General features: G+C 37.4%; 1 protein-coding gene across 3 annotated transcripts in view; it reads left to right on the forward strand.

Annotated features, from left to right (window-relative positions):
- SLC44A1 (solute carrier family 44 member 1) overlaps nucleotides 1–17294 on the forward strand; it is a 196540-nt gene that overhangs the window by 92381 nt on the left and 86865 nt on the right. For all 3 annotated transcript variants that reach the window (XM_036111437.2, XM_036111439.2, XM_036111440.2), the window contains exon 5: nucleotides 10149–10242. In XM_036111437.2, the coding sequence (XP_035967330.1) occupies nucleotides 10149–10242 (94 nt within the window). The remainder of the gene's footprint in view (nucleotides 1–10148; nucleotides 10243–17294) is intronic.

Here is a 17294-nt window from a genome sequence, read left to right on the forward strand (position 1 = left end):
AATATTATTCCAGAAAACAGACTTCTTAAATTGGTGCCTAACTCCACAGGCACCCTTAGGCTTTTGAGGCAGCTGTTTGCAAAATAAGTCAACGTGTTAAGCATAAAAAAAAGTATTAATAATGGCAGCGTCAAGAAGCACAGCAGTGGAGGATAGAGAGGATAAATATTTTAAAAAGCAATAGAAAAACTCTGAAATTATAATAGAGAAGGGAGCCTTTGGTGGAAGGACACAAATACCTTTACTTTAATAGCAACCCTAAGTTGAAAATTCTGAATTTCTCAAAAAAAAAAAAAATCTATATTGTTCTTTGGATTGGTGACTTAATACTGGACCTGGTAAAATTTAATTCCAACATTGTTCTTGTCACTGAGAGAATTCTTTGTTTTTTGCATTCTTCCTCTTTTGTCTTTCCATCATTTGAGGTGCATAATGATTTGGAAGGAGCAGATGGTTTTAAGTTTAAGTGGGAAATTTCCAACCCTCTAAGAGAGAGTTGTTCAAAATCCATGACCGAGTCGGAATGTAGGAGCAAACTATAAAGCTCTTAGAAGAAAACATAGGGGAAAACTTCATGACAATATATTGGCAATAATTTCTTGGATATGAACCAAAAGCACAGTCAACAAAAGAAAAAGAATAGATAAATTGGACTACATCAAAATTTAAAACTAATGTGCATCCAAGGACACAGTCAGCAGAGTGAAAAGGTAACCCATGGAATAGGAGAAAAAAGATTTGCAAATCATATATCTGATAAAGGGTTAATACCCAGAATATATAAAGAATTCCTACAACTCAAGAAAAAAAAAACAACAGCAACCCAATTAAAAATGGCTAAAGGACTTGAATAGACATTTCTTCAGAGAAGATACATGATAGGCCAATAATGACATGAAAAGATGCTCAATCTACTAATCATACGGGAAATGCAAATATAAACCACAGTGTATACCCATTAGGACAACTTCTACAGAGAAAAACCCAAACATCACAAAACAGAAAATAACAAATGTTGGTGAAGTTATGGATAAATGGGAATCTTTGAGCATCATTGGCAGGAATATAGAATTGTATGTCCACTGTGGAAAAGAGATTGGAGTTTCCTTAAAAAATCAAAAATAGAATTACCACAGAGGATTTTTAGGGCAGTGAAAATACTTTGTATGATACTATAGTGATGGATTCTTGTCATTATACATTTGTCCATGCCCATAGGACTAGGGACTTTGGGTGATTATGATGTGTCAATGTAGGCTCATCAGTGGTATCAGATGTACCGCTCTGATGGGGAGGTTTTAATGGAGGAGGCTGTGCATGTGTGGGGGCAGGAGGTATGTGGGAAACCTTTGTACCTGCCTCTCAATTTTGTTGTAACCTTAAAACTCTTTTAGAAAGCCTTATAGAAAGTAGATTACCATATGAGCCAACAATCCCACTTTTTTTTTTTAAGATTTTATTTATTTATTTGACAGAGGGAGACACAGTGAGAGAGGGAACACAAGCAGGGGGAATGGGAGAGGGAGAAGCAGGCTCCCCGCGGAGCAGGGAGCCTGATGTGGGGCTCGATCCCAGGACCCCGGGATCATGACCTGAGCCGAAGGCAGACGCTTAACGACTGAGCCACCCAGGCGCCTCCAACAATCCCACTTTTAAGTATATATCCGAAAGAATTGGTTATAGGATTTCAGAGAGATATTTGCAAACTCATGTTCATTGTAGCATTATTCATAATAACCAAGAGATGAGAGCAACCTAAATGTCTAATGATGGATGAATGGATAAAGAAAACATGGTATATACCCACAATGGAATATTAGCCTTGAAAAACAAGGAAATCGTGTCATATGCTACAACATAGATGAAACTTGAAGTCGTTATCCTAGGTGAAATAGGCCAGTAATAGAAAGATAGGGCGATGGTTTCTACCGGCTATAAAATCTCAGTTTTGCAAGATGAAAACATGCCTGGGTGGCTTAGTCAGTTAAGGGTCTGCTTTCGGCTCAGGTCATGATCCCAGGGTCCTGGGATCGAGCCCCACGTCGGGCTCCCTGTTCAGCGGGGAGTCAGCTTCTCCCTCTCTGCTGCTCCCCCTGCTTGTGCTCTCTCACTTTCTCTGTCAAATAAATAAATAAAATCTTTAAAAAAAAAATGTAAGGTAAAATAACAGTTTACTTACCAGACTAAAAAGATAATATAAATCGTTTTCAAAGAGTTTTAAGTTTCCATGACAACATCTGAAAGTGCTTTTTAGCACTTACAACTATCCACTTGTGTGAGCTTTTATTACCTTCACAAATTATTTAAAATCTTTATAAGGGAAAGCTTTTAGGTTCCTATAATAACGTTTGTAAGAAATGCATTTATTAAGCAAAAAGTATTTCCTCAACTCTTTCTTTCAGACAAGAAAAAGGAGTGTTTTCTTGGACACTGAAGTTTGTAGAACACCACTGTCCAATGTGTCTGACTAGGATAGAAAATTTAGAAGTAACAGCTGGACATGAGGTGGTTAGGAAGAGATGCTGCCATATTATAAAGAGCTTTAAAAGGCAAGCAGAAGAATTTAGACGAATGTAAAAGTCTAAGTTCTGGTACATGAGTTGGGTGGGAGGTGGACCAAGCATACACTTTATTATTATTATGGTTTGTCGTTTTTATATGATACAAATATAAATATGATGCTAGAGAATAAATTAAAAATTGCCTTTTAAAAATTAAAATTGCCAAGTACCATAAGGACTCAGTACCAAACTTTTTTGGTTCTTTGTTTATCATTTACCTGAGTAGTGCATGAATTTCCTGTGGGGTGGGATCATGCTATTCAATTCTGAATATCCAAGCCCTAGTACAGGACGCCACATAGTAGCTATTCATGTGTTTTGAAAGAACAATGCATTGGACTTCTCTTTCTCTCTCTCTTTTTTAAAAATATTTTATTTATTTATTTGAGAGAGAGAGAGCATGGGTGGGGCAGAGGCAGAGGGAGAAGCAGACTCCCCGCTGAGCAGGGATTCCCGAAGTGGGGCTCCATCCCAGGACCACCTGAGCCACCCAGGTGCCCCTGGACTTTCCTCTTCATCTCTCTCAGCACTTAGTAATTTCTCATTCCCTCAGCACACTTTATCCTTTGCTCAATTCTGAATCTGTGTCAGTTGCCACCAGCTGGTAAAATGTTTAGCTTCATTCTAACCAGAATTGATGTGAATCTTTGGTCGCCATCTTTCTCATCTCTCAATAATTCATTTTAGTCATTCATTTATCTCTCCTGTCCATCCTATCTGCGTGATTATTCATAACCTTTTTTTTTCCCTAAGCCCTCTTGTTTTTCCTCTTTCCTCACCTTGTGCCCTACAGAGAAAACTGAAATCATCGGGTGGGAGCCCTCCCCTGAGTTATTTTCAGCAGAGCATGAATTCCATCTTACTCTAATTTTGCTTCCCTCCAGTTTCTGGTAAACAGGTTTCCTTCTTACTTTATTATCATTATTTTTGAAAACTCAAATAACGTATCCATTGTACGGGGGAAGAGAACGTCCCTACCTTGGAACCTAACTTCAGCTTTATATGAGATTTTCATCTCAACCCAGCCTGGCCACATCAGGTCGTAATGCCTGCTGGGACAGTCCCTTCCCTTCCTCTCTCCCCCATCCAAGTTTGGCCCATAGTTCATCCTTCACCTTACTCCACTCTCCCCATTGGTCAGCATGGGCGCCTGAGTCTACTGAATAGATAAATCAGACTTGAGCCTTGCCTTGTTTCACCATACCATTTATTGGTACCTACTTTGTGCCATGCACAGTGCCAGATGCTTTGCGTGTCATTTTATTCTTTCCACTTGCAAATCTAAATTCTAAACAGCAGTTTAGAAATAAGAATGACCTGAAAATTGGGGGCCCACTGCATATTCTCAGTCACTGCTAATATTTTACATGGAATACCTTATTATCTTTTGCATTACTCTTATCAAATTTTTATAATATCTAATTTGTTTTTCTAACACAGAAGTAAAATGATAGAAATCTTATTTTTCTTGTTTGTGTCCCATTTATAGCATGGAAGAAATCACTCCCATTTGGGAGTGCTTCTTCAGTGCACTGTATTTTGTGAAAAGTAAGAGCTTTATGAACTACCATGTAGACCATGTTCATACTTTGAGTAGGGCCATGGAGCTGGGTGCTTTCTCGGTGATCATTGTTCTGTCTTTGAAAACCTCGAAAGATGATGTGATATATCAGATAAAATTTATGAACAGAAATAAGCCCTTGAGGGCGCCTGGGTGGCTCAGTCGTTAAGCGTCTGCCTTCGGCTCAGGTCATGATCCCAGGGTCCTGGGATCGAGCCCCACATCGGGCTCCCTGCTCGGCGGGAAGCCTGCTTCTCCCTCTCCCACTCCCCCTGCTTGTGTTCCTGCTCTCACTATTCTGTCAAATAAATAAATAAAATCTTTAAAGAAAAAAAAAAAAATAAAATAAAAGAAAGAAATAAGCCCTTGATTATCATTACCTAGGTGTTACGTTTAAAGTTAGTATCAACAGATGATCAGCATTACCCTCTTTCTTACCAGCCAGTAACAATATCACTTAAACCACACAGTTAGTATGGATTCTTTTTGGCACAGTGAATCAAAAGATTGGACTTGATATCATTTACAAATGAATGAAATGATCAACCCTAGCAACTGCTTTAATTGCCTCCAAGTCAGAAACCAGCAAGGGAAGCTTGGTTGTGAAGGGGGAAAAAAATCCTTACGTTTGATAATGCAATTTTAAATAATTCCTTCATTCGACAATTAATTAGCACCCAAGAAATACATGCCAGAGAAACAAAGAAAAAGTACATTTCCCTTTAGGGAGCTTGCATGATAGAAGACAAACTTTTCATTATCCTCCACAATACCTAGAAGTGTTGCACATAGATGTCCAAAATTAATTCACTCTGCAAATATTTATTATGTGTGTAGTATGTGCTGACAATGGTTGACAGATAATGTCATACCACCAGCTAGTTAATGGGTGCTTCTTGGGAACTACAAATATGTCCATACTTTTTGTTGGTTCCTGGAAATTGAAATTGGGAATTGTATTCTTCCAGCATATGAATATATGTGCTTTCCTAATTGGAGAGAAAGGGGTTAAATTCATTGGACCTCACACAGGAGTGTAATTTGTTTTTTGTAATGAACACTGTTCTGCATTGGGAGATTTTCTTTTTTATTAACTACAATTTTCTAAATTATGTTTTTTAAGGAATCTTTTCTGTTAATTTAGTATATCCTACAAATATCGTTGTGATAGGAGACATTTTTGATTGTCAAAACTGGGTGAAGGGTCGGGGGAGGGTACTGGAATCTAGTGGCTAGAAACTAAGGATACTGCTAAATATCCTGCAATGCACAGGACAGCTCCTTACAACCAAGAATTGCCCAGCTCAAAATGTCATAATACCAAGGTCGAGAAATCCTATTTTACATAGTGTAATTTGTAGTGAGGGGTGAAAAGCATATAAACATTATGTATAACATGTAACACCAAAGTAAGAGATTCAAAATAGGTTATTTTATTTTATTTTTTTTCCAGTCAGGATGTCTGTTGTATTCAACAGATGACTTTTGAGTAGTATCTATGTGCCAGGAGAGAGGGGTCCCACATATTTTGAAGGCATGACGTCCCAGTTCTCAAAGAGCTCACTTTCTAAAAATAGAGATGATATGTAAGCTAAAAAAAATTACAAAATGATATGCTAAGTTTTATAATAGACAAAGCAGTAAATAGCTTTGGGTGCATCAGAGAAAGCTTAATGAAGGAGGTGAGGCTTGAGTAGTTTGTAGAAATTCTGCTCAAACTTGAACATTTACTCAGATGGTCGTTAGGAATGGACAGTCCAAGCAGAGGCAACAGTGTGTGAAAAAGCCTGGTAGCTTGTAAACAGCAAAATTGTAAGTGGTTTATTATGTGAAGATAAGGCTGGAGTTTTAGGTAGAGGCCTGCCTTACGAGAGCTTTGAAGCCAAGGACTTTGGAAATTATCTTGAGGGCAGGAGGGTATTACAAGTAAGGACCATTTTACAAAGACCATTCTCAAGGTTGTGTGCAGCATATAGAGAAGAGACCCTTTGGGAGAGTAGTTTGAAGCAATAAGAGATCTTGAAGCTCTGAGATAACATAGAAGGGTCTGATGGTCAGGACTTGGTAACTTGAATGTCTTGAATGGTATCCAAAGATGATGGATAAAGAAGAAGATACAGGATGACTTCCCATTTCATCTTGGGGATTTCGTGGATGGTGGAGCCATTAACAAGGATAGGAGATATATGGGAGGAGGCAGAGCAGATTTGGAGAGTCGGTGATAGAAACATCTTTTTCTTCAAACATGTTTTTGAGATATCTGTGGGATGTATGTTTTTTGCCCAGAAGCTTATTGAATATTTGTCTGATTATGATGATTAGGAATGGCACAGAAGAAGCATTGTGGCCTAGGAGTAAAGAATTTTATTTCTAAATTTGTCAGTGATTGCTTAGAAAGGCCTTGGAAGTATTACTTTTTTCCTCTGTAATCTTTGGAGCATGGTGATGGAAACATACCTCTTAGGGGAGTTCTTATAAGTGATATTGAGCTAAAGAATAAATGATTCAATATTATAAGGCATTTGAAAAATTATGGTAGTTAAACGTTCTGGGGACTATAGCAGCTGTTTACCAAGATAAATGTTTATATACCAAAGTTGGCTTCCTAAGATCACTCATTCTGAATACCATTGGCTGGGTTGCACGGATTGCCTCTGGTGTGGTTTAGATAAGCTTTTGTTTTTGGTTTTAGACTTCATTACTCAAGTATGGTTTTCCCTGCCTTTTGCGTTAGAAGAAAAACTTTGTCTTACTCTTTATGACCAAACCTCTTGCGCTAAGTATTGTTTATACTCTCACTATAAAAAAAAAGAAAAAATAAGATGGATACCACCTTAAAAAGTGTTCGCTGAAAATGCATTAGCTAATAAACGAGAAAAGAGAAACAAATGTAAAATGTTTGCCATTACTGGGTTGTCTTAATGTTCTGCATTGAGGCTTCTCTGTCCATCAGCCTTTTGAGTAGGAAGCATTAGAAGGTTTCTTCTGATTGTTACTACTAACATTGTAAAGATCTTTTTCCTTTAATCTATTTAGTACAGGATCTATTTAGTACTGGCCTATGTCCCAGAATACCATCAGAGATAAGGCTATTATCCTTTCATTGAGCATTATCCTGGGAAAGTATTTATAAAATTGAACTCTGTTGCACCTGCTGACCTCCTTTTTTAAATGAAGAAAGGGTGGGGACGGAGATTATGTTCGCTGAATTCAGATGGAGCAGTGTGCTTGCACTGACGCAGTGCTTTAGTTAGGCCCTTTTCATATTGTGCAAATTGATTCCGTCTTGCACTCTGAAAGAAAGAAGTTGACAATTCAGATCAGGAAGTTGATGATCACGTTGGGTGCTCTGCAGTTATTGACACGGTTGCTGTGTTTTTCGTGAGCAATTCTATAGTGAGACTCCCAGATATTTCAGGATTAATCTAAAATGTTTGCTTGCTACTGCTGTCATGTTTTCTCTGAAAACTGCTGTAAATAGAATCTAGTGGCATTATCTTCAAAGACGAAAGACTAATTTTAGAAGAGGTGGATATTTAATATTCATGCTTAACTTAAAAAAATAAGTCATTAACATGGAAAAGAATGTTCGAAAACAATTTCAGAAACTTAGTTTCCTACTGAATCTATCTTAAGAAGTGGAAGAAACTTGAACAGTGCCATGTAACTTTCAAGTATCTCTTTTAAAATATCTTACCTTGTCAAGGGGCGCCTGGGCCTGGGTAGCTCAGTTGGTTAAGCATCCAACTCTTGATTTCGGCTCAGATCTTAATCTCAGGGTCCTGGGATCATACCCTAAGTTGGGCTCCCTGCTCAGAGGAGAGTCTGCTTCTCCTCTCCCTCTGCCCCTCCCCTTGCGCACTCTCTCTGTCTCTGTCTCTCTCTCTCAGATAAGTAAATAAATCCTTTTTAAAAAGTACTTTACATTGTCAAATTACTTGAATTATCTTTATATAAAATAGATGCTACATGTATTTTTGTAAGTATGATATTTACAGCCCATATATTTAAATACCTAGCAAGTTGGTTGCTGATTTGGGGGCAGCATTACTGAATTAAATGCAGGTTTGTGGCTTTTTAAAAATTCTTTTGGCTGATAGGACAAGATATAAATGAAATAAAACCATTCTCAAGGTTGTCCTAGCAAATCTTTTTTTCTGTATTCCCTTGAAGTTCTTTCACACATCCTCATGTGACATTTCTATAATTAGTTCAATGTTAAAACCTGCCGTTTTCACTTCACATTTTATTTTAAACTTTTTCTGTGGTCATATGGTGTGAAAGTCCATTGTTACTATAATATAAACACAAAGCTATTCTATTTCTATTTAATAATAAAGTATTTGACCAAATTAGTAATCTGATAGGGACTGTAATTAATAAAATATAAACAGGTTACATGATAAAGTGCAGTAGGTCCTCAGCAAAATTGTAAGTAGAGCCTAGGTCTTCTCTTAATGATACCTATTGTATGACGAACCTGACAATATTCTAGTTGCTATGTTATAAAATTAGCAAGTCAGTAAAATAAGACTTATCAAGGATTTGGTGGACTGCATCCATCTGAATTTTATATATTATTATTATTATTTTTTAAGATTTTATTTATTTATTTGAGAGAGAGAATGAGAGAGAGAGAGAGAGCGCACAAGAGGGGGGAGCGGGAGAGGGAGAAGCAGACTCCCCGCTGAGCAGGGAGCCCGATGCGGGACTCGATCCCGGGACTCCAGGATCATGACCTGAGCCGAAGGCAGTCGCTTAACCAACTGAGCCACCCAGGCGCCCTGAATTTTATATATTATTAAGACACATATTAGCCATAGAAACTGAGAAATAGATGGCTGTTTGCATAACCGATCTATGATGGAATTTGAGCTGTTTTAAACTATCTGAAAACTGAATCCTTTTATCACTTTGTTCAGTTTATTTGCAATTAATATTTCTTGCCTTTTAAATAAGGAAAAAGTAATGTACTGTCTGAAAGCATATATGCTATATGCAGTCACTTAAAATATTTAGTAATGGGAAGCATAGGAAAGAGGGACAGGATGTGTAGTTGAGGCTGGGTTTGTAGTCAAAGAGATCTAGGGTTCAGTCCCAGCTCTGCTGCATAGTAACTGTGTCATCTTGGGCAAGTTGTGTACCTTATCTCTTAGGCTCTCTTTCGTCCTCTCTGAAGTAGGCTTAACAGAGTTATAGTAAATACATAATTAATATATGTGTGGGGTGAGAGGAGAACCTCCCCCGCCCCCACCAGTGACTTTCTAAGAGTTCCCAGCATGATGGGAGGAGGGGGCAGGCCCTTTGTCCATCCCCAGCCCTCCTGCTGGGATGAGAAACTTGCATGGGGAATAGAACCAGCCTTGGGAATGGGCTGCTCTTGGCCTAACCCTCAGAAGCGCTGGGCTGGCCAAAATGCGTGGCTCCTTCAGTAGGAGAATTTTGTCCTGTTTCTGTTGTTCTATTATTTGGAGACACTCCCGGACACGGTTTGGTCAGTTACAATGAAAAGTTGACCTTTTTTTTTTTTTTTTTTAAGATTTTATTTATTTGACCCAGAGAGACACAGCGAGAGAGCGAACACAAGCAGGGGGAGCGGGAGAGGGAGAAGCAGGGCTTCCGCCGAGCAGGGAGCCCGATGCGGGACTCGATCTCAGGACCTGGGATCATGACCTGAGCCGAAGGCAGACGCTTAACTGACTGAGCCACCCAGGCGCCCCTGAAAAGTTGATTCTTTTAAAAAAAAATACATAGGGCTTGATATATGGCAGACACTCAATAAAGTTAATTCTAGTACTTATTGTTGTTATTACCCTTAATGTTATTAATTAAAATTTGTATATAAATTACGTGAGAGGAATCAGTTTTAAATGATTGAGGACTGATCAGATTCTTATTAATTTTATAGTGTTTTAAAGTTATATATGTTGAATTAATATTAACGTATAAAATAAATACAGTGAATCAATGAGAGAATTTATGGAGGCTCTGTTCTGCTAGCTAATGTACACCTTTTCTTTCAACAGGCTCAGCGCTGTGTAGCTACAACCTAAAGCCTTCTGAATATACTACGTCTGCAAAAGCTTCTGTTCTATGCCCCAAATTACCAGTTCCAGCGAGGTAAATTTTACTGTATTCTGTTAACTTGTGACTTTTGTTTTTGTAGGTAGATTTTAAACTGTAAATATTATCCTGGGGAAGGAGTCACTTGATGATACGGGTTGCTCAGGACCAATACTTTTATAACAAAATTTAAAAAGTGTATTAGAAATGACAACATGTATTTCATATCTTAAAACACACACACACACACACACACGTACACACAGAGGCAAACAACTTTTCTCATTCTAAGATTTTAAATTTCTTTTGGGGGCTTACTTTCTTTTTTTTTTTAATGCCATAATTTTTAAGTATATACAACTGCTGAATCATTGCAAAATCTACAGCAAAATTAGAAGCCAAGTCTCACCAAAGATTCTCAAAGATTCTCAAAGAATCTTTGAAGTTGACCCTAGTAATCACTTACTGGGATTATTTTTAATTTACTTTGTAAACTTAAAAAATATGCCAGTGATTATTCTCCACACCTTATTTCAGGCTATATCTTTTAGGTACATTCTCTATAATAATACACTGTTTGTCGTATCTTATCCAAGGTCTTATTCAACAAACATTGATTATTTCAGTACCTCCTGCATCTAATGGACACAAAGAAGAGACAGGACATATTCTTTGTTTGGAAGGATCTCACAGTAGTTACAAGTAAAGCCAACTTTAAAATTATAAATAGGTTTTTTAATGAGGAAATAAATTGGCAAGCATTGTAGAATATATCCTCAGAATTAGGTGCATAGGATTTGGAGCATGTCTAATCTTGAGAATCTTAAGTGTGCATCAGCCAGGTATGACATGAGTCAACTTTGCCAGGAATACTGAATTGAAGGCACTTTTATTATATCTTGGTATATTATAGCAAGCTACTGATTAAAATTTTGAGACTGATTTTATGTGTGCTTTCCTTTGGCTTGCTTATGGGTGTGACTCGTGCTTTATTAACTTGAGTGAAATTTGAAATTTTCTGTTGAAAAGTAGACAAAGGATCTATCAGTTTAATTGATGTCCAGCTCTTTTAGTCTTGTCAAGTTGCTATTGAAATGAAAATGTAAAGCCTACGGAAATGAAAATAAAGGGACTGTTTTAAAAGATATGAAGTAGGACCTATAAATTAGGGGCTTAGACTGATAGGTAGAGAGACCCCATTTGTGACCGTTGAGAATATTAGGGAGGCTGTAACAGTAAAGAAAAGGAGGTCCTTTGAATAGAGTTGTTGGAGAAAATTTATCAGTGTAAAGACAAGAAAGGCTCTGTCCTCTCATCTCCTCGACTGCTAACAGCCTGTTTTAAGTGCATACTGTGAGTATAGAGTCATATTTTAAGGCATAAACATATTCCAAAAAGATAACCAGAGAGCCCTGATGTGAGGATGAGGTTGCTCTGTACCTGTGTTATATGGGTGGGGCAGGGGTCCGGTAAATCCTCCTTCACCTCTGACCTCTGACCCCACCGCGTCGAGGGCTGCCTCTTCCTGGTTATCTGTCTCAGGTGTTCCGTTCTTGGCCGTATAGAGCTCACACATCTCACATACAGTGCCCTGAAGAGCATTCACTAGAGGATGAAACATAGTATTAGGGGCTTGGGTTTTAGACATGGAGAGACTTGGCTTCTAACAAGGTCATCCACTAATGTCTCAGTAATCTAAGATGCAGTGATGACCCTAAACCATCTGAAAACTGACTGTGTACTATGTTGATACTTTTTTAAAGATCCTCAGGTTTGGGGTGCCTGGGTGGCTCAGTCCTTAAGCGTCTGCCTTCGGCTCAGGTCATGATCCCAGGGTCCTGGGATCGAGCCCCGCATCGGGCTCCCTGCTCCGCGGGAAGCCTGCTTCTCCCTCTCCCACTCCCCCTGCTTGTGTTCCTGCTCTCGCTATCTCTCACTCTGTCAAATAAATAAATAAACTCTTTAAAAAAAAAAAAAGATCCTCAGGTTTTACTTAGTTTAGTACCTCACAGTCTAAGTATCTTATCACTTTTATCTGAACTCAGCCTGTTGGAAAGTAAAAAAAAGAAGTAACAGTTGATAGGAGGAAATCAAATCAGGACCTGGTAAATAACATCATTTAGCCTTTGGCAAGCAAAGTGCAAAGATCAGAAAACAATGAATTTTTTTAATAAAAAACTTGGGGGCAATAACCACATTCCACACCTCGTATTAAATACCACATCTTCAAAGATGAGTAAGATCTAGTCTCTGTCCTTAAGAAACTCTGTCCTTTAAAAAAAAAAATACGGACTGGTTTTGGTGACTTTTTTGTTTACACCAAAAGATGGGCACTAGGCAAAGCTATGATGCAGGCAAATGGCCTTTAGCATCGTTCACATCTCTTTGGCTTTCCTCCTAGGAGCACCCTAGTGGGACCGAAAAAGCTGCTGTACTTTGAGTCCAGATAGGTCTGGGGGTGAATTCTGTGTCACCACCTTCTCTTTGTCAGCTTGAGCAAGTCTCTTCCCCTCTCTGTGAACCAAGTGTCCTCACATGTAAAATGGCAATATTAATACCTTTGTCATGGAATTGTTGTAAGAATTAAATAAGGGCATATGTTTTAAGCATCCATCATTGTGCTTGGCATCTGGCTTAGGGAGTAGTATTTCTCTCAACCTCTAGAGCCTCCCATTTCGCACTTAACTTTCCTGGGTACCTGGGCACCTTCTGCCATTGAAAAGCAATGCCTATTCCTTGGAGAAAAGCAATTATAAACTAATTTGCAGTAAAACACTAACACTACGTAATTGCCAAATGCTTGCTATTCCTAAGAGCTTTTGAATTTAAAAAGCAAATGCCTAGAAAGGGCCGTGTTTTATACAAATTTGTAACTATTGGTGACATGCTGAGCATGGTAGCCATAGGGAGACTAGCCCTTATACCTAAAATGCTTAAAGGTTTAGGTATAGCTAAAAAAACTGCAGTAGTAGAAACGGATTACATAAATTCAGTTAATTCACCAAACATTTATTTTAATATTTCTGGATGCCAGAAAGGGATATTAGATATTGGGGAATTAATAGCATGATATGGAAATGAGAAACTAACAGCCAAGAAAAAAGTGTTATCTATTCATATTTTTAAAATGAAGGATTCAGTGTAAATTAACATTTACAAATGATCTATTGTGTTCCAGCTACCATATTAAGCTTCTCATGTGTATTCTTATTTAATCTTCACAAAAGCCTATAAGGATATTGTTCCTAATTTATAGGTGAGGAAATAGAAGATAAGAGAAGTTAAGTGAGTTGTGCAGAGTCATACAATTAATTGTTGGGAATCAGAATTTTAATTTAAGATCTTATAAAATCTATACCACAGTTAGTTTTATACTGATCTGAAAGCTATCTCGTTATATCCATGGGATGAGGTGAGTTTAGGGTCCTCCTACTCTGCCATCTTCCCCAAGACAAAGTCCTATACCACAGTTAGTTTAAAAAAAAAAAAGGTGGGGGCACCTGATCTGGCTCATTTGGTAGAGAGCATGTGACTCTTAATCTCAGGGTCATGAGTTCAAGCCCCACATTGGGCATGGAGCCTACTTAAAAAAAAATTAAGAATTAAAAAAAAAAAAGTACAGGAAGAAAAAAAAAAGAGTACAGGAAGGAAAGGAGAGAAAATAAATGAAATGTATGAAAAACCACTGAGTATTGCCATTAGATTCTTGATTTATTTCCTGCATTTTCTGTGCTATAGAGATATTGCCAGAATCCTTTATTATTCTTCTTTCTTAAATAAAACTTTTCATTAGAAATCATGTGTAATTGCTTACCTATAACCTGAAGTTTTAAGATAATTGTGTGAGATGCAAACTCCTGTCTTCTCTTACGAAGGCATATGAATAGGAGATATTAGGCTTGTTTGTCACCAGACTTTGAGGGAGGGGAGCTCATTAACTGTGATAGTCTGGACTTAAGGCAAATGGACAGAATGTTTGCCATGGTAAGATATAATTTCTGAGTGGCTAATTTTTAAAAATCTTTAAAAGACTCATTATAAATTCATTTTGTTCTTGTTGACTAATGTTTCAATAATGTGAAACAGCATCAGTTCCTAATGGGACTACATTGACTTCTTAAAGATTCAATATTCTGTGGACTTCAAAAGGTAGAAAAAGTTGCTATGAATAGAATTCTTTATGCTTGTCCTCTTGATTAAAAAGCACAGAGTGTGTCACTTAGGTTAGACACTGAAGTAGAATAGATCTCACGTACGAGGTTCTCAGAAGTATTCTTTTCTGAGAGGTATATGAAATCAGCTAACTCAAATTCATTATATCACGTAGGACTTCAGCGGTAAAATATAAGACAAACCATTTCAATCCCATGATTACTTAGATTTTTTAATAAGAAAGTCATTTGAGTATTAAAAACTCATGGCTGGTTAAGTTGTTTTTGTTCAGGGAACAGTAGAGGGAAAGAATGACAAGGGAGTGTAGGACTTTTTACTTTAAAACTAACTCTTTAACTTTGTTTTTTACTACTGTGTCCAAATACTGTCTTCTCTTTTATTTTCCTTCTATTTCTGATATTCCTTACCACTAAGAGCAGATTTTGACCATTTTGACCAGCAGCTAAACAATGTAATCAGTCTGTGCTAATTTTATACCTTCAAATTTAGAGCTGACTGTCAGGTTTTGTTGTTTTTTTTTTTAACTGACATAGATTAAATTTTAAGGTAAGGAACTGTTGTTACTTTGCTTCAGTTCTTTGAAGGAGACTTGTAAAAGTACTCTTTCCAATTAGCCAAGTGTTTAGGTATAGTATAAAATTGACTTGAAAAGGTAAGAGAGCAGATATTACTCAGCATTAACTCTTAAATAGAAATGAAAGGTTTGAATTTTAAGAATATAATCCTTCCCGTTCAGCCATCTATCCTCATTATAAGTCTAAAAAGCAGAAAAACACGAACGCTGCTGGACATGCTGCTCCTGTTAATTTAGAAGCACTGACTTTTGGCTGGGCTCTATTACTATTTATTATTATCGTTATTACTCCTACTCTTTGAGCTAACAGATGGAGACACATGCAACTGTGTAATGTTAGGAGGATCACCCAGGGCTTTTGAACTTGTCCAGTTTTGTTTTCTGTTATAACAGGCCCCGCCTGCTCTCTTTTGGAAATGATGCGTATTTCTCTTCGAGTCTAAAACTATAGCAGCATCCTGCTAGGATATGGGAGATAGAGGTGGAGCTGCCTCTGGACGGAGGATAAGGTTCAGTTATGGTTATATGACAGGAGAAAGGAAACAGAGCAGGGCCAGGAAAATTGGTGGATGTTGAAAGCGAGAAAATGGCATCCGTATCCTTAAGGTAGATATATTTTATGTTCAAGGTTGGAGGCAGGTGAACTAAACAGAGGCTGCACCAGAAATGATAGGGTAATAAGTAAAGCAGATGAAGATACAGATAATTGTAGAACAGAGAAGATTTTAGTTTTGAAAGGTAGAGAACCAGGCTTTAGTTACCTTAGACAGGGACATTAACGTGGCCAGGGACATTACCTAGATAGATAGCATCAGGAAAAAAAACAGTTGTAGGTCACAGCAGAGGTTTCTGTCCCAAATTAGCCACCGTTGACTACGAACTTATGGTTAATTCTTTTGATCCATTCCTGTAATATTTCTGACTAAATCCATTTCACCGAAAGGTATTCTATAATTTAATAGCTTTTTATATCATTAGTGAAACAACTTCGGTCAAAAACAATGACTTGCATACCTTTAATTTAAGCATTGCTCAGAATGCTCTGACTTTCTGCAGTTTCTGACAAAATATCAAATCTTGGGCGTTAATTTTCACCAGTGCCATTTTGGAGGTTCACACAAATACACCCACAAGTCACAAGAGACACTTCTTTTTTAAGTGAACATTCATGTCATAGTGTCACGTCATTATTTTGGAATACATTTTACTGAAGCATAACTAAGGTAAGACTAGATCTTTATTATTATTATTTTATTGTTCCATGAAGTTAACAGCATGGAAGTTGTTGCCTATTCTTACTCCCATTGGTGCTCATTTACCAGCATTTAAGGAAAATCAATACATGGTACATTTATATTTTTATTTGAAAAGAAATATTTTTGTTGTTTTTTCGAGGAAGGAAACAAAGATAGTGTTTTGCTTCAGGTCATACAAAACTGCTTTCCTGAGATCAGAAACCTTGGAAGTTGGTATTCAGTCATATATTCTTATCCACGAATTTGACCCAAATACAGTGCCAACCAAGAATGAGCGCACACTTAACCTTATTGCCATCAGCAGTGTTATGTTAGAGCTATGACTGATGGTTCTACAAATAATTCTAAAAATATGAGATTTATGTTAGCGATAGCTAACCTTTAACTTAATGCACACAGATGTGTGTATCTGTGTATGGACAGACATACGGACTCTCTTAGAATCCATACAAATCACAACTGAGGGCATGTTCATAGAGCTTTTTTAGAATCTCTCATTGATCAGATGTATACCATATTCTCAGAGGCTAAAATAGAATATGTTACAACAAACCAGAGCTACGTCTCTGTTCACACATAGCTGTGTTCCTTCACAAGAAGAGCTGTGGTCAGTATAAACCTGATATAACTGATGACCTCATTTTTTGGACACAATCTTATAATCATAATGACATATAAAAAGAAAAGAAAACAGTGCAGAATCTCATGACCCTAACAAATCAGAGATTTTTCATTTACTTCTATTTTTTTCTGTTCTCATTCTTATGTTTATATCTTTTGTATGGAGATGGCAACCATCACATTAGATGCAAATTTTTGTTTCTTTCCCCTTGCACTATTACCTCCTGTTTCCATACATTAGTATCCATGGTTATTGTTTTAAACAGCCGCCTATTATGCTGTATGTTGATGTCTCGGCATGATTAACTGATAGGAGAGTTAATAAGCTTGTGCCCCAAACACCTTTTCTTAATGCAAGGTTTATGTATGCTGTTCTCATAGAGGCAACATTTTATTCGCGGTGGCACATTTCAAGCAAAAGCATGTGTGTTTTCTCTTTTTAAATAGCTTCTGGCAAAAATTCATTTTCAGTTCAACGAAGTATA

The sequence above is a fragment of the Halichoerus grypus genome, chromosome 14 (assembly GCF_964656455.1).
Source record: "Halichoerus grypus chromosome 14, mHalGry1.hap1.1, whole genome shotgun sequence".
Lineage (NCBI taxonomy): Eukaryota > Metazoa > Chordata > Mammalia > Carnivora > Phocidae > Halichoerus > Halichoerus grypus.